Source organism: Phasianus colchicus, chromosome 1 (genome assembly GCF_987193195.1).
Source record: "Phasianus colchicus chromosome 1, bPhaCol1.hap1.1, whole genome shotgun sequence".
Lineage (NCBI taxonomy): Eukaryota > Metazoa > Chordata > Aves > Galliformes > Phasianidae > Phasianus > Phasianus colchicus.
The window spans coordinates 57,592,182-57,618,313 of record NC_143436.1 but is presented as its reverse complement, the minus strand read 5'-3'; the positions used below and the strand labels follow the sequence as shown (position 1 = coordinate 57,618,313).

The 26,132-nt window shown below is 47.3% G+C and overlaps 2 protein-coding genes across 10 annotated transcripts in view; one reads left to right on the top strand and one right to left on the bottom strand.

The window, feature by feature from the left end:
* The window catches only part of DENND2A (DENN domain containing 2A), a 57,596-nt gene extending 33,866 nt beyond the window's left edge, over window positions 1–23,730 (top strand). For 4 of the 8 annotated variants that reach the window (XM_031589786.2, XM_090144151.1, XM_090144163.1 and 1 more), the window contains 13 exons: window positions 2,181–2,368; window positions 3,084–3,193; window positions 3,404–3,473; window positions 4,106–4,183; window positions 4,663–4,803; window positions 8,729–8,877; window positions 16,431–16,608; window positions 16,966–17,007; window positions 18,319–18,436; window positions 19,006–19,245; window positions 20,125–20,211; window positions 22,761–22,902; window positions 23,027–23,730. In XM_031589786.2, coding sequence (XP_031445646.2) covers window positions 2,181–2,368; window positions 3,084–3,193; window positions 3,404–3,473; window positions 4,106–4,183; window positions 4,663–4,803; window positions 8,729–8,877; window positions 16,431–16,608; window positions 16,966–17,007; window positions 18,319–18,436; window positions 19,006–19,245; window positions 20,125–20,211; window positions 22,761–22,902; window positions 23,027–23,108 — 1,625 coding nt within the window. In that variant the 3' untranslated portion in view covers window positions 23,109–23,730. The other 4 variants (XM_031589787.2, XM_090144171.1, XM_090144177.1 and 1 more) reach the window with 3 other exon arrangements.
* Window positions 23,731–24,581: 851 nt separating this feature from the next.
* LOC149919640 (uncharacterized) lies at window positions 24,582–25,514 on the bottom strand. Of its 2 annotated transcripts, XM_090144272.1 has the most exons (3): window positions 25,142–25,514; window positions 24,796–24,919; window positions 24,582–24,708 (listed from the first exon to the last, which is right to left on the bottom strand). In XM_090144272.1, exons 1-3 carry the CDS (start codon window positions 25,511–25,513, stop codon window positions 24,665–24,667), a joined length of 540 nt encoding a protein of 179 aa, XP_090000398.1. In that variant the 5' UTR covers window position 25,514; the 3' UTR covers window positions 24,582–24,664. The 2 variants fall into 2 exon arrangements, with proteins under 2 accessions (XP_090000398.1, XP_090000390.1); XM_090144264.1 differs by lacking the exon at window positions 24,582–24,708 and having other exon boundaries at window positions 24,721–24,919.
* Between the last annotated feature and the right edge of the window lie 618 nt (window positions 25,515–26,132).

Here is a 26,132-nt window from a genome sequence, read left to right as displayed (position 1 = left end):
GCCCCACTACAAATTGATTAAGGAAGAAAACCCACTGGTTAGACTGGCTAGCTAGGAAAGTGGAATTGCACTATGTGATTTATTGCTATAAGTAAACTCTTCTGCATTGGCTAAATTGGGGTTAAGTGCTGCATTCCTTGTTTCGCTGCAGTAGAGCTTGTATATTGTATACTGGTCTCCATAATGCTTTTGAATCTTCTTGCACTATAATTAGCCTTGTAACGTGCTGGTAGCATTACATTCTCTTGGGAATTTATAAAGCAAATTAAAAATCTTGATGGAGTTGGAATGCAAAACTGAATTTCATTCAGGATACAACGTTTCCTGATTTACACGCACACCTAATTGAGGTAACAGGTCAGTTCTTAAGCTGAAGAGAGGGATAAGCAGCAGTTCCCACTCCTTGTCAGCTGTAGTGTCTTGTGCTTAGGAGTGCTCATCATTTCCCTCTTTCAGTTTATTAGAATAGAAATCTCAGTCTGAGAGGGCTGGGCTTGGCTGTGATCACCACTCCTTTCTTTTCAAATTTGTAGGCTGTGCTTAACAGACCAAACACACCAGCCAGTTACCATTGCTTAGTAAGTCCCTGTACGTCAGCTGAGACCCAGTAAATCATCAGGCAGCAGTTGTGAGACTGCACGTCAGAGCCATAAGTACCGACCCTTGGGAAGGAAAAACATTTGAAGACAAGCTCTGCCATGATGACAGCAATACAGTCCCGGTATCTTTAGTAGGTTGCACAGAATATAAACAATGCAGAGCCTAAGTGAGCTTTTCAGAAGCACTCAGCATTGCTGTGGCAGTGCTTGTTTTGAAGTCCCTGGTAAAACAGAGACCACTTCTGAAAGCTTTTGAAGAGTTACAGCCTTAAAGCAAATCGCATAATAGCTGATGAGAGAAAGGAGTCTGAGCCATCTTTCCAGGGCTGTAACTGTCCAGGGACTGTGTCACTCTCTGATTTAAGAGGCACCTCAAGATTGCTTTGAGTTGTTTTGTCTGGAATAGTCCATGAGAGGCACAGCTTTACCAGACAAAAGGTCAGGAGTCTGGACTGAATATATACCATCTCTCAGAAAGCTCTGTCTCCCAGGCAGATGTCCTGTGTATGTGGAGTTTCTGCAGTATCCCTGTGGTCGTTGTTTCTGTCAAAAATGTTGATAACATTAACATTAGCTAACACTAACATTAGCAAAAAGCACATTTGTGAGAATGTGCTGGAGCCTCTGCTTGTAGTTAATTCTTTCTTTCTTTTGTAGTAGGACTAAAGGAGACTCACGGAGATTTAATTTGGATGCAACTGTAAAATGAAGCAGGGGGATGGTCTTAAGGAATCTCATCTGGTCTCTTCTCAGCAGGCAGCTTTTCATTACTTTCTATGCTGGAATGTTTATTGTCCCACAGCTCAGATGTGTTGCAGTTACAGCTTGCTTGCCTGTTTCTCGTTTTCCCATTGTCTTGGGAGAACTTGTAGAAATGCGGTCCTGAGAGATCAGGCAGAGATGAGCCAGCCCTTTTCATTTGCACTTCCCTTGTTTTTGCTGTTGGCTTGCAGCCCAGCCCATGTTACAAAACCTGGGAGTCCCAAGCATTGCTGAGCCAGGGGAGCAATAGCCATAGCTGTAGCCTGATCCAAGTACCGTGGAGGTTGCTACCCACAGTTTTCATAGAATTGTATCATAGATAGAATTCATATCACAAAATCACAGAATGGCCTGACTTGAAAAAGACCTCAAAATCATCTAGTTTCAACCCCCCTGCTATGTGCAGGGTCACCAACCACTAGACCAGGCTGCCCAGAGCCACATCCAGCCTTCCTTGAATGCCTCCAGGGCTTTCTGAGAAAGGTGATCAGCTACCCATGCATACATGAGTGTGAGGAGGAGTGCCAAGGTATTACTGTTACACTGTTTCCTATGTAGATCTCAATTTGGGTTGTCTTCAGCTGTAAAACCTTCTGTGAAATACTTCTGCTGCCAAAGATCTTCTATTTGATGGTGCTAACAAGATTATGTCCCCATCTCTGCCGATATTCATAGGGCATCTTTTGCAAGGTTCCTTCCTCTTGCTCAGCCACTAACAAAATAAACACGGTGAGGCAGTTTTAAGTCTCTACAAAGTACTGTTGGTGCTCTGTGCAAAGAACTAGACAACATGACAATCTCTGCTCTTTCTTGTCATAGCTCACAGCCAGCGCCTTGTCCACGTGAAATCTCGGCTGAAGCAAACACCACGGTATCAAACCTTGGAACGGGACTTGATTGAGTATCAAGAGAGGCAGCTGTTTGAGTACTTTGTCGTGGTGTCACTGCACAAGAAGCAAGCTGGAGCTGCCTACGTCCCCGAGGTTACCCAGCAGTTCCCTCTGAAGGTGTGGTACCTGTCAGGAAGCTCTGGGTAGTGTGTCTCAGAGTGCATGGTGCACCACACCGCTGGAGAAGCCACAGCAGTTCTGTTGGCCACATGTTGAATTAGTAACCCCTCTGCTGTGGCACTGTTCAGTAATATGGATGGTAGAGGGGCTGCAGTAACTTCTTGAGAATTGTCATGACATTCAACATGCTGTTGAGAGAGTTGCCGAGTCAGATCTTTTGTTGCTTTTGGCTATGACTTTTATGTAGCTATTACTTTCTCCTTATTTTATTTTTTTCTTTAAGGAAGAATCACACTTGGGAGAAGATCTGTTCTTAAAGGGAAGGCACATATTTTGTCAGTAGTCCAGCTGAAAATATTGAATGAGAAATAAGAGAGAGAGCCAGTGTGACAGCATGTTTGTAAAGATGATGAACTGAGAGTTTCCCTAAACTTCATGTATCTGGTCCCTTGCTGGAACATATGTCCCAGATTGGAGCCACAGTTGAGCAGGGGCAGATGCTGCAGACACAGAACTTGGTGGAATTGGGGGTACAGAGTTACTTTAAGATATCTAAAGATTAGGTGAGCCAGAATCACAGAAATTTTAATATCTTCCAGGCAGAAGCTTAGCTTCTGTCATCACCTCTTCATTTGTCACAGGAAAAATATTTGAAGTCATTCCATCCCCACATGACTAATTGGAAACATTCCTTCTCTCTGTTCTCAACTAGCTTGAGCGCTCGTTCAAATTCATGCGTGAGGCAGAAGATCAGTTGAAAGCTATTCCCCAGTTTTGCTTTCCTGATGCGAAGGACTGGGCCCCCATCCATCAGTTTGCCAGGTAAAAGTACTGTACTTTGTATCCTGATTGAATGGATTTATGCATTGAGCTAATTAAATGTGAGAGCCGTTGTGGTAGAAGGTTTGGCAGAGCCCTGAGTGGGAGTATTGGAAATGCAAAAAGATTGTGGGTTGAATGAATTCATCTCTATGTCAGAGAGTTTCTGTGTGGGTGACGAGTACCTCCTTATTCTGGCTTCTCTTTCTGCAGTGAGACATTCTCATTTGTCCTGACCGGGGAAGATGGAAGCAGGCGCTTTGGATACTGTAGGAGGCTGCTGGTAATTATCTCTTCTTTTTCTTCTAGCAGAACAGATGCAGCCTTCTCTGGAGCTGATATTATTGTCACCTCTTGTGAAAAGTAGAAAAACTGCTGCTCTTCTCTTTAAGTGTGGAAAGGGCGGCAGCAGAACAATTTTGTTCTTTTCTGCTCTGCTCAGTGCCAAGGTCCTTCACTAAATGTCATCCTCCACTCTAGGCATAGTGTTTTTGTCTTTTCCTTACACCAGTGCTTAACACTATGATCATGGACTGTTTTTTTTACCACTAAACTGAAGACAGAATTTCTCTCCCTTAGGTTTAGATAGCTAGTGAACAGTTGTCTAGAACAGTACTGGTCCTGTGGGCTCAGAGTTGTCCCTGTGGAGCAGCTTACCCTGCCTTGATCACTTAAGAAGGTTTGGATCATACCATGGATGTGCTCATTTCTCCCCTGTTTATAATTTACAGATTGCCAGTGTTTAGAGCCAGACTTAAGATATTGTCATCAGCAGCATGCTGTCAAACACATGCTGGTTTCTGAGCCAGTCAGTGAGCTGCAGAACTAAGAGACCAGGTGCTCTGTCTCTGCAGTAGCTACAACTCTGATGTTTTCTTGTTTTTTGTGTGTGTGTATTTGCGTTTGTCTTGAAAGCCCAGTGGGAAAGGGAAGCGCCTCCCAGAAGTTTACTGCATTGTGAGTCGCCTCGGATGCTTCAATCTCTTTTCTAAGGTGAGTGGGGAATTTGTGCAGTAGGCCAAGAGGGACCCAAAAATGACGTCCATGCCAGAAGAATGGAAATCAAGGAAGCTGATGGCTGGATAAGCACCAAAAATGGTGTTGGCAAGGCAACTGCATGCTAATTTCAGAACCTGTTAAATACAGTTGAATTCAATACAGTTTAAAGGAAAAATAATTTGTCAGCTGTTGCCTTGTTTGTTCAGCAGAACTACCAGAACGTGAGCACTTAAATTTCTGGAGTCCTGACTCTGAAGGTCATAGGAAGTTTGGGAGTTGTAAGATTTCCATTGACCTTGCTGGAGCTGGATTTCTCTTGCTAGGAAGACAAAAGGCTTTCAATCCCATGTTACCTTCTTCCTTACAAGTTGAGGCTCTGTGTCAATATAATGTAGATGCTACTGCATTCAATTCCGCTGTTACCCTCTTCCCATTTTACATGTTTCTTTTGTGGTTTCTTGGTTTGATTCCAGATCTTGGATGAGGTCGAGAAGAGACGAGGCATTTCCCCAGCCTTGGTGCAGCCTCTCATGAGGAGCGTCATGGAGGCACCTTTCCCAGCTTTGGGCCGGACAATTACAGTCAAGAACTTCTTGCCAGGCTCAGGAACAGAGGTAAAAACACCAGCCTAGAGGGAAGGAGAGTTGGGCCAGCAAATGGTGGCTGAAAGTTGGGACCAGAGATGCTCATGAATGGCGGATTGTCTGGCAGCTGCATGGGAGGAAGCTAAGGAGTAAGACTGGGGACTGGAGAGGATGACATGGAGAGTTTTCCAATGGTTTCAGAATAGAAAAGGAAACTGTGGTAAAACTGAAGGTGTGGATACATCAGCCATGTGGTGAAATGAAGCAAGGTGTTGGCCCTGAGGCCAAGTGGCACGGACTGGCAGACTCCATGCTACAGAGTGTATACATTTGGGTCTGCTCAAGACTCCCCTACGTACTTAATTTCTTGATCAATAGCATGTGCTCCAGCATCCTTGGCAACCCTGTCCATGGCAGGGGCATTGAAACTATATGGTCTTTAAGTTCCCTTCTAACCTAAGCCATTCTGTGATCCTTAATGCAGAATCACCATTTGTATGGGACAGAACAGGAAGTTCCAGTAAAAAGTATCTGAAATCAAACAAGGGCAATGCTACAGCCTTTGAAAACAGCATTTTCACAGCATGGAGATGAGGGTACATTTTATATCTCCCACAATGTGATGTTATTGAGGGAAGGGTTTTAAGAATTTAGAGATCTGGGGCATTGCATGTGACTGTGAACAGATGGAGGTAGCTAAACTGAAAGTGATCTTGGCCATGCTTCCTGTTAGGCCCTACATATGAGCAAGGGGAAAGAGAGCTAGTTGATGGAGGTCTTTTCTAAGGGGTAACATTCCCAGTACAGACTGTCAGCAGTCTCCTTAAGCAAACAAAAACAGCTGGCTCTAGTTTGTCTAGCAATATAGGTATACTCGTTGCTAAAATCTAATGGAAAGAACAGTAAACCACACAAGGACTAAGCTAGAAATAAACAAAGGCTAAAATGAGTTGTAGCCAATAAAGGACATAAAAGAAAATATGGGTATCTGCAAACAGGGAAATTAGTGAAACTTGTCTCCTCACACTCCCTCTTCTCTGTGCATGAAGCACTTTCCATGCCATCTATCCCATCAGTGTGTAAGTGCCAATGCACAGGGAAACTATTGCAAAGCAGGATGTGTACAGACTGTGCTCTGAGCTGCCTCTCTTTCTCAGCAGGGATGCTGTGCTGTGTGCATGCAACTCCCCTCTCTGTAGGCGGCTTTTTTCTGCAGACGTGCAGAATTTAGTTGTCTTTGGGACCCCTGCTCACTGAAATGGGAAACTGGCCAGCTGGGAATTCAGAAGTTAGTGCAAACAGAAGGAACCAACTGGGAGCATGACTACTAGGAATCTAATTTCCTTTGAAACACAGGCAAATAAGAGAGGATCTGAGACTACAGTGGAAGGATGAGAGAAATGAAGAAATACTGAATGCTAACTCTGGATTCATTTCTCCTTCTTAACGTGAGAAAGCCTTTAATGTTTGGCGAGTGAAGACATACTGTCATATTCTGTGTGGTTTTTTATGCTTCAGTCTTCAGAAGGAATACATTAAGGTTGGAAAAGACCACTAAGATCACCTAGTCCAACCACCAGCCATCCCCACCATGCCCACTGCCCAGAACCCTCAGTGCCACATCCATTGAGTTCTGGAACACCTCCAGGACGGTGACTCCACCTCCCTGGGCAGCCTGTGCCACTGCAGCACCGCTATTTTTGAGAAGAAATGTTTCCTACTATCCAGCTGAACATCCTCTAGTGCATATTGAGGCCATTACCTCTCGTCCTGTCACTGTTACATGAGAAAAGAGGCCGATCCCCACCTCACCACAACCTCCATTCAGGTATCTGTAGAGAGTGATAAGGTGTCCCCTGAGCCTCCTCTTTTCCAGACTGAACAACCCCAGTTCCCTCAACCACTCCCCATCAAACTTGTGCTCCAGTCCCCTCACAGCTCTGTTGCCCTTCTCTGGACATGCTGCAAGGCCTCAATGTCTTTCTTGTAGTGAGGGGCCCAGGAAGATTATTTCCAATCACATAGTTAATGCTTAATAATAATAAAAGGTTGGTGATGCAGGACAGAATAGGAAAGAGTTAGCTAAAGACAGCTTAGCTGTTTTAGAGTAATTGGGAGCTGAGGACACTCAGGGTACGGCTCTGTGAAAAACAACTGCAGTGATGTATTTTTTACTGTGTTGCAAAAGCAGCTGTTTTGCAAGCTCTGAGAACAGCAAGTCCCAGTGGAGCAGAGAAGGGTAAGCCTCGTGTCTGCATTCAAAAGTGAGAAGGATGCATGGAAATCTAACAGGGACAACCTAACTTTGACTGCTGAAAGTATGTAGGAACAAAATACATAATCAGCTTATATGTGTGTAGAGGATCATTGAAGTAGTGAGAAATAGTCACTTTGAATTTGTGAAGAGAGTTGTGTTAAACTCATCTCTGAAGTACCTGTTCTAGATAGGATAATGTGGAATGCTTTTTAAGGAAATGTAGGAAGGCTTTCAGCATAGCAGGACATATTGATATTCTTGTCAGCCAAACAGAATAGTGCAGATTAAATTAAATTACTGCTGAGCACATACATAGTTGGTTAAAAATCTGCAGTTGAGGAGTAAATTCCCAGTTGTGTGCTTGACAGTCTGAGAACATTTCAACTGTTTTTTTTTCTAGGATCCATACTGCTCGTTAGTTATCTTGCTGATGGCATAAGCCCACATTTGTACAATTGGTAGATGACAGCACAGAGATGGGGTGCAGGCACTTTGGAGAGTTAGGGATTAAAATTCAAAACGACTGTGCTTAATGGGAGATTTGGTCTGAAATTCAATATGGATACAAATATGGAGCAAAATGCTATGAAGAAGAAATCAGTAGTCTGATACAATGTGCAAGTAACGGAAAGAACAATAGTACTTCAGAAAAGGAGCTTGTGCTGTAGGGACTCGTAAAATGAGCAGAAATAACATTGTGATGTTATCAAGATGGATTCCTGTGTTGTTAAAGAAAGTGAAAGAATGATTAATGAAGGAGAGCGATTTTCCTACTCTCCAGCATCGGGGGAGATTTATTTAGAGTACTGCTTTCAAAACAAATGTAAACACCAGGAGAAAGCCCCAGAGATGTAGTTCCAATTGCTAAGTGGTTTAGAAAATACAAAGCTTCAGAGAATGGTTTGCTTTATATAGAAAACAAAGAACATAGGGGGACAGGTGTTAATAAACAATATCTGAGAAGTTTCCTACAGAGTGGAAGGTGACCTGTTGTTCTGAGTGCATACAGAGAGTAACAAGCACCTGGGGGTGGTTTGCCACTGAGATAGATCAGCTATAGGCTTGGTGTTGGTCAGGATTGTATAGAATTAGAGGAGATTTTATTGTGGGGTTTGTAAGATATCTGGCTTTGCGGGTTTTCAAGAACAACTTAGGAAGATCTGTCTAAGACAAGGAGTATGAAGGGCCAAGGTGCTGTGACAGAAATTATTGAAGTAGTTGTGAACAAAGGAAAAGGCTCACGGGATACTCTTTTCTGTAATGGTATAGAAGTTTATGGTCAGTAGGTCAGACACCCAGAAATAAAAAGCATCTGTAAAAATAAGAGTGAAAATGGTAAAGGCTCTGTGCAACTCTGCTGCCTAAGTGCGAGAAAGCCTGGAAACCATTCCTAGCTGGACACAGGCTGATTTTCCTCCTTATGAAGATCTTCCTGTCCTCAGCCCAGTAGGGCATACTTGTGGTTGGTCCCATGCTGTACACATTGGGGTGGACTCTGGATGGTCCTCAGCATCATCTGGAAGAACAATTTATGGGAGGCCTTTGGAAAGTCTGTGTTTGAGAGCTGAACACTAAGTGGTGTTTGCCAGCACAGCCAGTAATGCTTGTTAGCTGCTTACATACCTGCCAGGGCCCTGCTCCCACAGCATCAGCAGACAGTGAGAGCTGACTGACCTGTGGTCTTCCTCTCTCCAAAAGGTCATTGAGCTGCGGCGGCCTCTTGACTCCAGGCTCGAGCACGTTGATTTTGAGTCCTTGTTTTCATCCCTCAGCGTGCGGCACCTGAGCAGGGTCTTCGCCTCCCTGCTTCTGGAAAGAAGGGTGATCTTCATTGCAGACAAGCTCAGGTACCCTCTTGCATTATTTTCAACAAAATGCTGCTAAGGAAGGAAGCTGAGAAGGCTGCAGGGTCTGATCTCTTTGCTCTGTTCTTTTTCTTCTCTGCAATTTTCCAACTTATATCTGATGTAAGTAGGGCTGTAATTCCCAGGAGTGGGGTGCTCACTGTAATTTTACTTCGCAGCTTACAAGAAGTGAGCAGTTTCCCATCTACAGGGAGAAACAAATTCCCTATTCTCTGCATGGTTTCAGAGTGGAGCACTGGTATTGAGAAAGCAAAACCTGTCTTCTTGCTCCACGGTTCTGCAGCATTCCCCACTGAGCTGTGCTGGATTTCCAGAGAGAAGGCTTCAGGCCGGGATAGCTGTCCCTTCTGCTTTGTTCCCTGATGTCACAAGATTTGTTTCTGAAATCTTTTAAACTTCAGCTTGAATTTTAATATTGTTTTTTCCCTTAAGACTTCTTTCTTGTGAGGGATGAAAGTAAAAGATGCAGCAAGGGGAAATGAGACAGAGGACTTTCCCCTTCTATTTTTAAGTGTGCTCAATTTGCTATTTTTTTTTTTTAATTTACTCTCTTAATTTAGAAAAATCGGCCCAGGTTTCTTTAAGATCTTGTGCAGCTGGTGGCTGGCATCTCTCCAGCCCTTGAAGCACTTGAGGATTTAGGCAGGAGAGTTCGCCAGGGTTGGGGAAGGAAAAACTGCTTGGATGAATAATGATACTTAGGAGCAAGCTCGGGTTTCAGGAGCGTACACTGCCCCTAAGCTGTCTCTTTTCACAACTTACAGCCAGCAGGCTGCAGCCGTGGGACTGAGTGCCAGGGCAAAAGATGGGGAGGCCCCTCCTGCAGGAAAGCTAAGGGAAAAAAATAATGCTGCAGGGCTCCAGGGCTCCTCAGTGCAGAGCTCAGACAGGATGGCTGCAGAGAGGGGTGCTGGAGCACCATGGCAGCACAGGCCATTTGCAGTTTTTTGGCAGCTGCCTTGGGATGGGGAGGGGAAAATTTAGTTTTTTATAATCACTGATATATTGTATGCATAGATGTTTAGTGTTCTGAATATTTAAGCCTGAGATACCAGAGCATTCAGGTTTGTGTTTGAAACAGAATTTATCCACTGTATATTTCTACAGAGTATATATGATTTATGTTATAATTTATGATGACAGGCTTTGTTTTCTGAGGTTTTTCTCCTTCACTATAGGATAAATTTTACATTCTGGGAAAATCTATTAAGGACACAGATAACATTGTGTTCTCTGTGAGGGACAGGGTGCTAAGAATGTATGGTAGGGTGCATAGCATTCGATGTTTTTGTGTTTTTTTGTGTTTTAAAAGTCATCACTTTAAAATGAACTTTCAGTCATCAGATCTCTTTGTACTGAATGTTTTTCTGACAGCACACGGTATTCTGAGCAGTCTGTGTTACAGGATATCTTTCATTCACAGCACTTCTATGGATTTGTTTTTTTTTTTCTCTATCTTCTGTCAGTATATACAGGATCTTTAGTAATGAATCAAGCTTCCCGGGCCTGTAAAAAAGAATAGGAGAGATCACTGGGATCATACTTTCTAGAAGTTTCCAAATATAACACAAACTGCACTCTTCTGTGGGGAAAAAAAAAGTCATATTTTAAAGATCTTGGGTATGGTAGGCTCAAATATCGATTGCTGTCTGCAAGGCTTTTAGTATATTAGATGTGTTTGAGAAGACCTTGCTCTTAACGTAAAGCAATTTTGGGATGGCCATAATTTTTATTTTCCTTTCACAAAACAAGAATTTTCTTTGATTCTCATTGTGAAGAAAATCTTGAAAATGATCCCAAAGGACTGCAAAGGCTTGAAAAACAGAAAACAAAAGAAATAACCCTGAAAATGAAGTAAACTGTTGTGTTTTTAATCCAGCCAATGGCTTGAGTACGCGGGAGTGGAGAGTCTTTCGTAACTGAAAGGTCAACAATCTGTTGTATTTGTTGGTGGAAATTCCATGTTCTGAATGTTAATAGTTCTGTCGATACAAGATCTTCTGTCCAAATGGTGCTTTTCCTGGGACAGGAACACATTGAACTCAATGAGTACTAAATCGTATTTACTTCAAGGGTGAAAATGCCAATTTCAGAGGAAAGAAAAGAAACATTTTTTGGCAATAGCTTAAGGGAAGGGAAAAAAAAAACAACAAAAAAAAAAACCGATAAAAGCAGCTGCTCTAAATGCTCAGGGGTTTGGAATGCTAGAAGTAATCCAGCTGAGATGGATTAGTGGGGAGAGTGCAGGTGACATGGTGAAAGATGCGTGATAAATGTAATTTGCAGTTCTTCATGTGGGCTCTATCAATATCTGTACGTGGCTGTAAGGTATGTATGGGTGTGAGCGATGGGGAAAATAATGCGTGCCATGTATTTGTGTCTCTTAATTGCTATCAAATCAGTCTCTGGGAAAGAGAGCTGAAAGGTCTTTTGCCAAATACTGTGTGAACTGTGAAATGTTTTCAAGCTGAGACAAAAAAATGCATCTAACAAGTGTACAGCAAGTGAAATACTTTGTCTTTTCCATCTTAAGAATGAATGTTGAGTGTTTTTTAAAGACCTGTCAGTCCAACGCTTGGCAGCGGAAAAGGAAAGAATTTGGTATATTAGTTGTTTTTTTTCTCTGTTGCTATGGAGACTGGAGTATACATTCCCTTGCAACCCAGGAAAAGTGACTGTGTTAAAACCGTGTTGGTCTCTGTAGCCTTCCCTGCCTTCATTTGCACTCATGCTTGAGGCATCAAAGGGCAGCATTTCGAAGGGCGTCTTCCAAACAAAAGTAGGCCGATGTTTCAAGGTGCATGGAACTGGGTGGCTTTCGGTGCCCCGAGGGAGATGTGTTAGATTCAGAGGACTTTGTAAATTGGAAAATGTACACGGGCTTTAAATCAAGGCATCCTTTTTCCAGATCTCCTCAAAAGCCTCTTGTGGGTCTGAGCAACTCGAGCAATTGCATCTGCCCCTGCCAGAAACCACAGCTGTGTCAACAACACAAAGTGGCCATTGTTATCAAAGGCAGATTTGAAGTAGAGTAGACACTTTAAATGTGGTCATCTCAAGAAAAGATTAAAAGCAGCCCTTTCCATGGGCTTCCAAAGTGGTCTGATCTGTGCCTGTCAGCACAGCCTCCTGGATTTCTTGGTTTTGTGTTGTGGTTGGGGAGAAGCAGAAGCCCAAGGAGAACATTTCCATGGTAATAGCACTGTCTTCAGAGACCCTTTCTGCTAGCTTCTTTGTGTGCATTAACCTCTCTTATTAATTAATTTCTGGGAGATGGTGGCCATCCCCACCCATGGTGGAACCCAGCATCGCCCTGCTGGGTTCTGCCAAGTCACGGTGCGAGGTTTGAAAGCTCCCGGGTCTCTTAAACGTTGTGCACCAGTTCTGTGATCCGACATAAGTAAATCCAGATGTTATGCAGCGTCAGAAATCCAAAGGTGTTTGTAAAGTAAATCCTACTGTAGCAGAGCTTTATAAAGAAGAAAAAATAAGGTAATCAAGCCATGTTAAATTACAAAATGCCAGCCTATTTCCAGCAGTTTGGCTGGTGTAGGGACCAAAGGACTTACTGGCATTAAGCTCCAAGAGGCTGATTGATTCAATAGTATTTTTCAGAAGTCTGTTTAGTATGCCAAACCCAAGGAAAGATCAGCTAGCTGGACTCTTTAGCAGATGTGCTTGCTTTCAAAGCTGGAAAACCTGTATTCAGTCTGCAGTTTGGGAAGAAAATAATCAAATGATTTGCTTCCATGTGCAGTACAGAATCAGAATTTTTTGGCTGTTATTGTATAGAGCCAGGAGTTGGACTCAATGTTCCTTATGGGTCCCTTCCAGCTTGGGATATTCTATCATTCTATCAAACTGAGCAGCTGACATTCTCCCTTAGAAGCTGTTTCATGTTGTCAGTGTCTTTTTAGAGCAAGTCAACCTAGTCTTGGAGCAAGTTTCCCCAGGAGAGGATGAAGAGTTTCTTGGTGGTTGCAGCTGTTTTGTTCAGATTCCGTACTGACCACCTCCATACAAGGTGGCTACTGAGAAAAGCAGCAGCTGTGTTTGCTTTTGCAAATGCACTTCTGTGTAGGATGCTGTGTGGTGGAAGGGCCTGTTGTGTAAGCAAACAAGTTTCTGTGGTATCATTGGTCTGATCAAGGGAGTGCTCAGCCAGGGAGATCTGAATGTCAGTCAATATCCAAATGCAGCCCTATAGGGAGAGAGTATGACATGGTTCTTTGTGTACTTGTGTCCTTTGATACTTTTTAGCCATTGTACTGGCAATAAGTCATTGTCTCCTGCAGGCTCCTGTGCAAGGAGCACCGAAAGTACAGCTCATGATCTGAATGAACCTGTGAAGGATCTTGACAGTGTTCTTTAGAGACTGGTGGTCTTTTAAGGATTTGCTGTTGAAACCAGAGGCCTTAAAAATAGAATGTTCCCCATTTTGAACAACTCTTAGTGAACTTCTGCAGCCTGAAATTATTGCATGGCACCCCCAGACCACCCTGCTATCACGCTGATAGACCTTTTAACTTCTGGTGGCACCTGGAGCACTCCAAGCCCAACACATCACCCTGGATCAGTACTATTCAAATGGCAGCAGCCCTTGTGATGGCTGTAATGCGTACGTGCTGGGATTTCAGGATGTTCAGTGGGGGTTTCAAGAGGGGCACTGTAACTACCCAAAGGCATTGCCTGCCCATTTGGTGTAAGAGCACTGGGAGAAGAAGCTGAGAGCTTACTGATTTAAGTAGTGCCTTGAGTGTGTTGAGCTGTTGCAGTTGAGTTGAGGGACAAGCACATGGCACAGAATGAGACATCCAGCCTCTTCAATGGTGCCCAGAACTTCAGTGGCCTTATTCACTTTCTACACAGACAGGTATGTGCCATGTTGTGACTGTGGTGTGGTTCAGTCACGGCTATTGCTGATGGCTGAAAAACGCACACTTGCACAGATGGCATAGAAGGAATTTATCAGACTGAATTCTCTTGCATGGATCAGCAATCTTAGCGTGATTGGACGATCAGTTATTGCTTTCTCAAATGTCTTATGTAGGAGAAAGAAGGAGCTTAGATTTGAGTCATTCTGAAGGTCCAAGTGGGTGCTGGGCTCCTGGCAAGCTGCAGCTCCCTGAGACTTCTCGCAGAGGGCATCTGGCTGAATCACATGCAGAAGATATGCTTTAGTGGTACTGCTCTGTGCCCACATCTGAACTGCTCTGCCTTCAAGGGAGGATCACAGACCTCAACCCCAACAGTCTTCTGCAGTGGCAGTTCCTTGTGTGGTGAGAAGTGTTTCAGAGCAGAGTGAAGTAGGGTTTATCCTGGAGGTGAGGAGACAACCACAGATGGAAAGTTGGAAGGGGAAGTGATCTGTTTTGCTTCCCACAGCACGGCACATACAACTTACACGGCTCTGTGACTTTCTCTAACTGGACCTCAGCCATCTTTCCTCCCACTTAAGCTCTCACGTACCATGTGTAATCTGGAACTTGAGTGCAGGGCTGGGGGAAGAGCAAGCCACCATAAATACACTGTGAGTCAGCAGGCCATAGTATCTCATTGTGCCATCAATAATCACATACCTCAGCTGCACACTGTTCTTCCCTGGAGCTGTCTGGAACCACAAAGGCTCTCCCATTGTTTATGTGCTGTTAAGTGCCTTTTAGGCAGGTGAGTCAAATGTGCCTTCAAGATCAAGGGTTTGTGACAAGGTGAAACTTGTAACACTTCCACTTGGGTGTACATGTAGCACCACCTTGAAGGAGACAGTCTTTAAAGAGTGTCATTAACCTTGGGTGCACTCCTAAGATGGAATGTCTACTTTTGCTGCTGTTCCTTTCAGGTATAGCATGCATGAAAGCTACAAGAAAAGCAGTCTGCTCTGATATTGGTCCCACATTTTTTCTGAGGGTGTTGGTTTGGGTTGGCTTTGGGTTTTTTTTGGTTTTTTTTTTTGGTGTTTGGTTGTTACAGTGGGAAGGGAAAAGGATGCTCTGACAGCTTCCTAAGCAAGGATGGGAACTGGCTTTGATTTTCCTTTGTTTTTATAGAGTACCACTTAAGACAGAACTCTGTGAGCAGAGAGAAAATGGTGTCTATCTTGCAGAGATGTCCTCAGCACGCACATCCCAGGGGTCCCTCCCAGGCACCCACTCCCTACCTGCAGTCCTAGTATAATTCCCACATCAAGCACAATCCAGCCCCTCCTCTGGGATTTACTTATCTCCAAAAAGCGTCATGTGGTTAATGATGTTTACTGCCTGCATTCTGTTGATGTCCCAGCAATCATAATCATGTTCTGCTGAACTGAATGTATCTGCTGAAAGCCAGCCAGCTGCAGCCATGGCACTGCACTCAGCTCGTGTTAGCATTGCTGGGCAGGGATTTGCAGTCACCAGGCTTCACTGGAGCAAGAGGAGCAAGCCCACGCCCATCTCCCCCCCTTTCCTCTCATTTCAAGTCAGCAATAAACTGCCAGATCCGGGTTGCTCGATGTGAATTCCCCCGTGGAGTTTAATGCAAACCAGCTGCTGGCGTTTCCCAGCCACGTGGTTTCTCCGGGCTGCACCAGCCTTCTCCCCTCCTTCTTCCTCCAGGGCCTGGATGCTAGTAAAACAAGATGATGTTAGTTACACCATCTATAGTGGCGAGCCTTCTTCCTTCCTCAATGCATGCAAATGCTTCCAGACCCAGGGCAGATGGCTCACCGGTGCCCTGGCAGCTCTGTGTGTCCCTGCAGTCGGCTGCTGGGGAGTCACTGGGGCTTCTAGCCAGGCCTTCCTGGGAGTTGACCACGGAGGCATTTAAAGCAGAGCTGCTGTGAGGGTTTGAAGGAGGAAGAAGGCATATTACAGTTCCGTGAGCCGCATGGAGCACTGCATGGAGCCCAGCCACGTGCTCCCCTCCTTAGGTTTCACTTTCCTGTTTGCTGTGGTTCTGAGCAATCTTGGCTCTTCTGACTGCAAACCTTCGTGTCCTTCTTCCTCTTTCACTCCATCTTGGCACTGAGAACTGTCAGTGTGCCTAGGAGATGTAGGAAAGCATGCCATTGGCGTGCAGAGGGTTGCCCAAAGGCAAAGCAGGTGCACTGTGCAAGCTGAGGGGCAGGCTGGAGCATCCTGTTATGGACAGCACAGCCCCTGTGCATTCAAACGTGTGGCTTTCCCATGGGAACAGTTGCAGAGGCATGCTGTGAGAGAATAAACTCATTTCTCAAATGAAGGGCAGCGGCACAGAAGGCCGCACATCTGTGGGGTATTTCCTGTCAAGACTCTGGAGAGGCAAGGGCAGGTGTTCAGTGGGGTGTGTCTCTTGTCATGTGTGCACGGGGCAGAACAGAGTTTATTGTCCTTCCTAACCTGGGTTCCTGTCACAGGTCATTGCACCTGAAGTTGAAAATTGAGAACAGAAATCTGGGAATGTGCTCAGTAAATTATGGAGTTCACTCAGGGAATGACTGAAAAAGCCCTCACTGCCAGTGGGTGCCACTCACCTCCTGACTGATGTGCTGTTGTTCTGGGTTGTGCTTTGTCTTCCAGCACCCTCTCCAAGTGCTGCCATGCTACGGTGGCCCTCCTGTACCCCTTCACCTGGCAGCACACCTACATCCCCGTGCTGCCGCCTTCCATGATCGACATTGTGTGCTCGCCCACCCCGTTCCTCATCGGCCTGCTCTCCAGCTCCCTGCCCCGCCTGAAGGAGCTCCCAGTGGAGGAGGTGAGCCATGCTTAACAGTGTTTCTTCCAGTAGGCTCAGCTGTCTTCTGGCCCAGAAAGGCTGCTGAGCATGTATGAGTTTTTTTTAAACGGCAGAGCTGAGGAGCAAGGAGTGCTGGATGGGGCTGGGATGGCAGGCTCTTCTTGTCCAGGCTGCTCTGTGGTTAGTGGTGAAGCTGCTAGAAAGCCACAACAAGGGCTCCTCTTGGCTCACCCTGGGTGCTCCCTCCAGCTGCTGCAGTGGTTAGAAGGAATAGGGCCAGGGCTCAAGTGTTTCCTCTAGACCAGTTGTAGATCAAGATAAACTCTGATGACAGAAATAGTGATTTACCACTTTCATTCTTTCTCTCATTCTTAGGTCCTTGTTGTTGACCTTGTGAATAACCGGTTTCTGAGACAGGTGAGTGGAACTATTTCACATCTTCCATCTTCTGTTTCATTTCTCCATCACACCTTACCTTGATTGGATTTGCTGACCTGCCTGGCCGGCTGCATTGCTTACTTCCCACAAAAAGCTGGGTGGGATTTGTGGTTAGAAGTGTTACAGTGATTGCTGTGTCCTCAGCACAGTCCTAAACCACGGATGCTGAGAACTGAATCACTGTGCTTTCTCTCTTTCTGTTTTTAAAGAGGAAAGGATGGCACTTGAGCACTGCAGGTCCTTCTCTGTCATCCTGAGGGCAGAGCTGAAAAGCCTCAGTTCAGTAGTTGAGGCTCCCAGAAGGCCATGGCTTTCCCAGTCTGTGTCTCACAGACCCTGGCTGAGCAGGGATGCAAAATCATCACCTGATTATTTCTTTGTATCGTTCCTGCTCAAGGAGTCTGTACTGGGTGAGTCATAAGTTGGAAGCCGGTAAATAGGGATCTAGCTGCATGGACAAGATTGCCTGCTGATTTTTGCTTTCCTTTGTCATGGAGTGAAGATGGATATTTAAGAGGAGAGGACAGACAACAGGACATGCTCCTGGCCCTAGAAGCTAGCTTTGACCCTGAGCTCTTCCTCAAATGGCTGAGAAGCACTTGCTGCGTAGGTCTAACCCGTGCCTCAGTGGAATGGGAGGAGAGCACCTCCTGCTGCGGGAAGCAGCATGTGGGTGAAGACCACTCCTTCAGTGCAGTGTTGGCTCACCACCTCCCTGAGCTGCAGGAACTGCGTTTGCATCCTTTCAGCTGGCAGCAGATGTGGGGTCAAATGCTCCACCTCACACCTCTCCTTGAGAAACATAAGCTGAGTCACACTGTGTCAGCAGGAGCTGGTGAGAGCACACACACACAGGCAGTTTGTGGCTTCGGTTGCTCTGCAGGAATTGTTGAGCCTCCGTAACGCGATCGGTGTCTGAGCACAGCCAGGCTAGCGGCTGCGCCTGCCTGGCTGCACGCCAGCATTGTTCAGCTCAGCCTTCTTCATGGTGCTGGGAGGGCTCACAGACAGCTGGGTGAGCCCCGCCAGGTAGCCTCCGGGGTTGGACATCTGAATTCTCACAGGCTAGAGCAGTATATGGGCAAAGAGACCCTCCTCTCCTGCTTCTTCACCTTTTGACAGGAAGGTGCTGGGAAAGTGCCCAGTGTATCATGAGTTCTCCCTTTCCTTCTCCACACTGTTTGCTTTTAGTGCTCCCCTTGCTGTGTCGGGAACTAGATAGGATATGACCCAGGAGCCAGCCGTGTCCTGGCCCCAGGCCCTCAGGAGATGGCTGTTTCTGTTTTGCAGATGGAAGATGAAGACTCCATCCTGCCCCGAAAGCTGCAGGTCGCCTTGGAGCACATTTTGGAGCAGAGGAACGAGCTGGCAAGTGACAAAGAGGAGGGCTCTGTGAATGGCAAGCAGGGTAAGGCATAGCGCTGTACAGGTCAAACCACCTCTCTCCCTGCCCTTTTTGTTCACTTCATTCACTTCTTAGAGGAGAGCTACATTCATACTGAGTTTAGCTCCACAGAAATTAGAGGTAGGTCAGGATGTTGCTTGAAGCTTTATTAAATGTTCCATCTCACTGAAAACATTTCTCATTGTGCAAAGATAAACAGTGCTTATCCCCTTCCTGGCTTTGTCCTTCCTTTTCGTGTGGCTCCAGGGAGCATCACTCATCCTTCCTGGTGAAGATTACACAGGCTCTCTGCTGCTGACCACATGAAGGATGCAGACTCTTCAAGTGAACGATCTGCACACACAGCACAGGGCTGAGGCAGCTGTCTGGGGGGGCACTGAGGGCATATCCTAGTTGAGAAGGAGCTGAGAGAAAGCTGGATGACTTCCAAAATAATAGCAGCCCAGTCCTTTTCTGTTTGTACCCAAGGCTGGTATGGCTTTGTGTATACAAATGAGTAACAGAGAACACATTTTTTCCTAGCTTTTCCTTATGGTGTTGTCTTCACTGCTGCCTCTTGCTCCTCTCCTCAGAGACCAGCCCTTTGAACGAGGTGGTATCCGAGGCCTTTGTCCGTTTCTTTGTGGAGATCGTGGGCCACTACTCCCTCTTCCTGACTCCCAACGAGCGAGAGGAGCGGACTCTGCAGCGTGAGGCTTTCCGCAAGTCCGTCTCTTCCAAGAGCCTCCGGCGCTTCCTGGAGGTCTTCATGGAGACTCAGATGTTTGGGGGCTTCATCCAGGAACGAGAGCTGCGGAAGCAGGGAGTCAGAGGTGAGGGGCTCTGCCAAGGCTCTGCATTCCTGGAACCTCTGCTGTCACTCGCAGGAGGGGTAGGAAATGCCACCAGCTCCAGCAGCATGAGCTGAGGCTGCAGTGCCTGTGCAGGGGCAGTGCCAGTTTAGGTGGTGGGAAGGCTGTTGGAGTGGATCCAGAGGAGGGCCATGAAGTTGATTAGAGGGCTGAGCACCTCTCCAATGAGGGGAGGCTGAGAGAAAATGCTCAGGGGGGACCTCATAGCAGCCTTCCAGTGCCTGAAAAGGGCCTACAGGAAAGCTGGGGAGGGACTTCTTATAACAGGATGAGGGGAAATGGCTGTAAACTAGAAGAGATTTAGACTAGATATGAGAAAGAAATTTTTTACTATGAGGATGGTGAGATACTGGAACAGGTTGCCCAGTGAGGTTATGAATGCCACCTCCATGGAAGGATTCAAGGCCAGGCTGGATGGGGCATTGAGCAACCTGCTCTAGAGGGATCTGTCCCTGCCTATAGTAGGGGCGTTAGAACTACATGATCTTAAAGGTCCCTTCCAACCCAAACCATTCTATGATTCCATGATTCTGTAAGTGCTGGTGCAGGCTGTGTTTGTAGCAGAGTAAATGGAGGTTTTGTCTCTCCCATTGTAAGACAGAAAAATCAGTCAGCCTTACAGTGGTGGAGAGGAGGTCATAGCAGGGTTTGTGTGCTGGGAGTCCTACAGCCAAGGACCAGAGCTCCTGTCCTACATGTGCACTCAGTGAGTTGGGGAGGCTGGGTACATTGTTCCTTTGTACAAGTGTATTGGTATGCTAGGAGAGTATCTTTTCAGATGCACTCTCTTTTATGTATAGGATAGTAAAGTAAAAGTTGTTGACTTCCTTTTTCCTACAGGTCTGTTTGAGGTACGGGCTCAGGAGTACCTGGAAACACTTCCCAGTGGGGAGCAGAGTGGAGTCAATCGGTTCCTGAAAGGACTTGGTAAGCAACCAGCAAGACCACTGGCTTCTCACAGAGCTTGTTCTTGTTGCCTTGAGATTTGGCAGCAGAGGAGCCTCTGACAGGTAGCAGGGCTCTGTTAACAACTGAGTCCTGAAGGGATTAGTGCCCAGCCACATATCCCAGCTTTTGACATGCTGTTGGTCTGTCTCCAGCCTGGAGGCTAGGAGAATCAAAATGTGGGCTTTGAGCTATGTGTATCCTAAAGGATACAGGTGGATGTGAGGTGGAAACTGAGTAAACAGTGACTCAGGAGAGGTAGTCGCAGTTTCTGCTGGGATGAGCAACACATTCTCCATAGTCTTCAGGTTTTCTGTGGAGGGTCAGTGGTAGGAATTGCCCAGGAGCATCCTAAGGCTGAATCATAGAGTCATAGAATCCTTAGAGTTGGAAAGGACCTTTAAAGGCCATCTGGTCCAACTTCTCTGCAATGAACAGGGACACCTACAGCTAGATCAGGTGGCATCTCTGAGGGCCTAATCCAGCTTCACTTTGAAAGTCTCCAGGGACAAGGCATCAACTACATCTTTGGATAACCCATCCCAGTGCCTCACAATCCTCACTGTAAAATACTTTTTCCTTATATCCAACCTAACTCTCCCCTCTTTAATCTTGAAGCCATTTCCCCTTGTTCTGTCACCACAGACCCTGCTAAAGAGTCTTTCCCTTCTTTTCTGTAGCTTCCCTTTAGATACTGAAAGGCCGCTCACAGGTCACCTCACTGCCTCTCTTCTCCAGGCTGAACAACCCCAGATCTCCCAGTCTGTCCTCACTTGGGTGATATTCCATCCCTTGGATCATTTTTTTGGCCTTCCTCTGGACACACTCCAACAGGTCCATGTCTCTCCTGTACTGAGGACTCTATATTTGGACTTAGTATTCCAGGTGAGATCTCACCAGTGCAGAGAAGAGGGGCAGGATCACCTCCCTTGCCCTGCTTGCTGCACTTTTTTTGACAGAGCCCAGGATATGGTTGACATTCTTGGCTGTGAGGGCACATTGCCAGCTCATGTTCAGCTTGCCATTCACTGGTACCCCCAGATCTTTTTCGGCAGGACTGTGCTTAATTCTTTTATCCCCCAGCTTGTATTGGTATTGGATGTTACCTTGACCCAAGTGCAAGTCCTTGTATTTGGAATTGTTGACCTTCATGAGGTTCACCTGAGCTCACTGCTCAAGCTTGCCTAGGTCCCTCTATATGGCATCTCATCCCTTTGGTGTCTCAACTGCACCCCACAGCTTGGTCATCAGCAGACTTGCTGAGGGGGCACTTGACCCCACTGTCAGTATCACTGATGAAGATATTAAAGAGTATCGGTCCCAGCACCAACCCCAGGGGGACTCCACTCACCACTAATCTCCATCCAGACATTGTGCACTGGACTACCACTCCTTGCACTCAGTCCTGTAGCCAGTTCTTCGTACATCAAACAGTACACCAATCAAATCCATATCTTTCCAATTTGGAGAGAAGATGCTGTGGGATACTCTGTCAAAGGCCTTACTGAAGTCCAGATAGATGATATTGGTCTTTCCTTGTTCACTGATGCAGTGGACATAGAAGTCCACTAGGTTTTAGGATTTGCCCTTGGTGAAGCCATACTGATTCTCCCATATCACCTCCCTGCCTTCCATGTGCCTTAGCATAGCTTCCATGAGGATCTCTTCCATGATCTTTCCTGGCACAGAGATGAGACTGACAGGTTGGTAGTTCCCAGGGTCATCTTTTTTACCCATTTTAAAAATGGGTGCAATGTTGCCTCTATTCCTGTCACCAGGGACTTCACCATGTCTTTTCAAATAGTTTCACGTGATTGCCACGACTTTTCAAATATCACAGAGAATGGCTTGGCAGATACATCAGCCAATTCCCTCAGGACTCTGGGATGCATCTCATCGTGACCCATAGACTTGTGGATGTTCAGGTTCCTCTGGCAGTCACGAACCTGATCTTTGCTTACAGTTGGAGGAACGTTGCTTCTTCAATCCTTTCCTACCAAACCAAGCATTTAAGGGCTGTGTGATGAGCAATTATCAGAGAAGATCAAGGCGAAAAAGTTAAGTACTTCACCCTTCTCCTTGTCTGTTGCTACCAGCCTGTCTGTATCACACACTGGAAGGAGTATGCCCTCCTGGACGTCCTTTTCTGGTTGAGGTATCTGTAGAAGCCTTTCTTGTTGTTCTTGGTATCCCTCACCAAGTGTAGTTCAGTCTGGGCCTTGGCTTTCCTGACCCGATCCCTACACAGCCTAGCAACTTCCTTATACTCTTCCCACAGTACCTGTCCTTGTTTCCACTGCTTATGCATTTTCTTCTTGCTTGAATCCATTTTGCATTGTGGAGGAGCTCTAATGAGAGCTCCAGACCAAGATTAGAAGTTCTTGGTTGAACACCGTGGCTAAGAGAGCTGATTCCCAGGCCTTGAGTATTTTGTGTCCATTTAAAGAGAAGCATTGTCTGTGAGAATGGTGGCCCTGCCTCTTAAGCATGTAATTTAGCTATGTGAGCTCAGTAATACCTTTGCTTTCCAGGTCTGCTGGACAAATGGGGTCTGAGTGGTGTGCTTGGAGGCCTGCAGTGCCCCAGGCTGCAGTGCTGCTCCCAGGCTATGGTCAGGGCTGTGCCCTGTGCTGCAGGCACCTGCTTCCAGCTTTGCGGGGTGAGGGGCTGTAGGTAAGGACCTGGGGCTGGCAGCCGCAGTGTTTCTCTGTACAGGTTTGCTGGGACAGTAGTGGGGATTGACACTTATTTTGCTTGTCACTGTGGGAAACCCATTTTCCTTTCTCCATCTATTCAGGCAGCAAAATGAAATTCCTCCACAAAAAGTAAAGAGCGAAGCACATCCTCATTCCACAGAAGAGAATGGCTTTACCATTTAACATCAACAAATCAGATGTATCCACCATTCCCATTTGACCTGCTCCTAGGGGCCCACAGCCTTGGGCAAGCTGACCGTGGCCGGGACGCGCTCACACAGATGTGCAGTGCCACAGGACGATGCGACAGCAGTGGGGCTGCTGGGACAGGTCTCTGGATATCGACAGTACTATGCACTGGACCAAGCACTCTGAACTCTGCATTAGCACGTTGCAGACAGCCCAGCAGATCGGATCCCTTAGCTAATCAGTTCTTTGTTTTGCTGTATTTTTCTATTTATATTGGGGTTAGAACAAATATTAACCGATGCCTCTCGCCCTGCCTCCTCCCCGCCTGGTGCTGCAGGATGGCGGTGGGACTGCCACAGGACTGAGCTGGCAGAGCTTGAGCACCGAGGATGGGAGGAACGGAGTTGTATGGACATGTCTCTGCAGAGCAAAGATGCTGAGAACTGCAGGGATGATGTGGACTGATGAGGAGGAGCTTCTGAGGGTGAGGGGGAACCACTAAACCTACTGAGGACGTGATCAGCCTGCCAGCTGACAGGCTGGCTGCATCGGGTCCTGGCACGAGGAGAGGCTTTTCCTTACGCAGCATAATTAAAAGTGAGTGGTTTAAAAAGTGTGCAGCCCCTGGGGTGTGTTTGTGGAGTATCTGCCACCTGCCTGTATGGGCTGGAGGAGACATCTAGTGGCTGAGCCCTTGGCTTGGCCATGCCTGCATGCTCTGGAGCCCGATGACCTTGTACCCTCACCCAAGCTGCGTGCATAGGGAGCCTGAGGATGAGCTCAGCTGCGGGGTCTGGCTGTGGAGACTCCTGTCAGGCCAGGCAGGTTCTCCTCTGGTGACATCTCAGTGGCATTACAAAGCATTCTAACACTGGGTAAGCTGCTGAGACAAAATGAGGATGTCAGCTCCCCTAGGGAGCCAGCTGCTGCTGCTGCTCACCCACCTTCACTGGGGCTCTCCATGGGCCTGGCGCTGGCTGAAGCTGAGAGGAAAGAAATCCCTCAATGGCCCTCAATGCAGGGCTGAATGGAGATCTCCTCCTCTGCTTTGGGAGTGCAAGGGGTGGGCTGCATGCTGGCAGCCCTGTTCTGCACTGTGCCATGTGTGGCTTCTGGAGGGTTTGGAAGTGCCTCTTCCCCACATTTGAGGGCCATGGTGACCAATTATAGGGTCAGCAGAGCCTAATTCCACTTACAAAAGAGTGGAGGGGATCTGTGGGTCCTGTCACTGCTGCTTCAGAAGGCTTCAGAAGCCAAAGCTTCCTACAGAAGCAGCCCCTTTCTTTGCTGGGTATAAGGACTCAGCAAACAGTGGAAATGGATGGTGGTGGTGGTGGCAGAAACGGGCTGGTGGGCAGGATGGTGGAGGGGTGAATGCCTTGTTGGCAGCAGTAAGGAATGTGGGGCTCAAACCCAGCATACAGTATCCGAGGGCGTCTAACAGCATGAAAAGCACAGAGAAAGAACCTTTTACAGCTGTTTAATGAAGGACTGAACATGAAACTCAAGCAGGAGACATTGGTCTCAGCGGCAGGACAGTCCCTCCAGCTTCACGCTGAGCTGCGTTGCTCCTGGATGCTCTGCAGGAATCCCCCTGTGAAGACAAAGCCCAGAGAGCAGCCATACTAGCTGAAGCCTTGCGGCCACACAGAAACCACGCGGTACCACAGGCGCTGCTCACCTCTCTGCCGGGAGACAGCCTTCAGTCTACAGGTGCCGGGCGGCCTGCAGGTGTACAGCCCCAGGCAGCCTCCGCAATCCGAGGGCTTCTGGCAGGGCCGGCTCTGGATGCCGCGACAGGAGTGCTGCAGGGGAGGCAGCAAGCTCAGCCTAATGCCAACAGCCCAGGGGGCAGCTCATCCCCCCGGTGCAGGCTTTCTATCACATTACTGATTTAAAGGAGAACAATACCCAGCAGCATGCCCTTATGACCCGGGGCTGAGCCCTGGGGACACCCTGCTTTGTTGGAGAGGTGCTGCAAAGCCTACCTGTGCCCTTGGCGCTGGGCAGGCATGCCCTGTGCTTACCGTGTCGCTGTTGAACTTCCCGTAGCCCTTCAGATGATGGCTCAGCCCCAGGCTCCTGCTGTGGAAGGGCTGTGGTGGGCTCCTGCGGGGCCTGCTGGAGGGGTCCCGTGCACCGCTGCCTGTGGCCTTGCATAGAGCCCCAGAGCCCGTGTGGTGCTCTGCCAGAGCCTCCCACACTGCGGCCTGGGGGTGGCTGCCATCCGCCTGGTTGTCCCCTCCATCTCCAGCTGGCTGATGATTCTCTGTGGGTCCCCCAGCTCCAAGCTGCCTTGCTGGGAGGGCTGCCCACTCCTCCAGTGCCTCTACGTGTGCTGGGGCCAGGGAGAGCTGTGCCAGCAGCAGGGCAGCGGCTGTCAGCACCCAGACCTCCATCTTCAGGACCTGGATTGGCTCAGGGATGCTCTGCTCGGTGAGGCTTGGAAACAGGAGCTGTAGCTTAGGCTGCCTCCCTTCCCCAGCACTGGTTGGAAGTCACTTTTATAGCACCGGCGCACAGCTCTTTTCCCCCGCCCCTGCCGTGTCCCACCTCCCCTCCTGTGAGCTAACCAGGCTGCTTGTGGGGGCCTGTCCCCCTCCCTGCACTCCCAAACAGCCCAGCACCCTCCCACCAGGCCACCCAGATCCTCTCAGTGATGGGTGCGTGTGTGTGGCGTAAGCATGGCATTTCAGCTGAGGCCTTGATAAAGGGGGGCTGCTGGTCAGTGTGTGGATCCCTTTCATCTTCATAAAGGTATCTGCTGTATTTTTGTCTTGGATACCCTGAAAAGATAATGCTGATGTGACAGAACTTTGTCATTGCATTGTCACAGACCTCAGACGCTCTCAGCTCTTTGCCCATCCCTAGCCAAATTTGATGGAAAGTTGTCAGACTCCAAGCTGATGAGTTGTTACAAGCCTGCTGGAACAGGTCTGACAAAGGAGAAAAACCCAATGAACCCTTCATCCACTGTCTTTTAAAGCCCTCACTTGGGCATTTGTAATTACTCAGTAG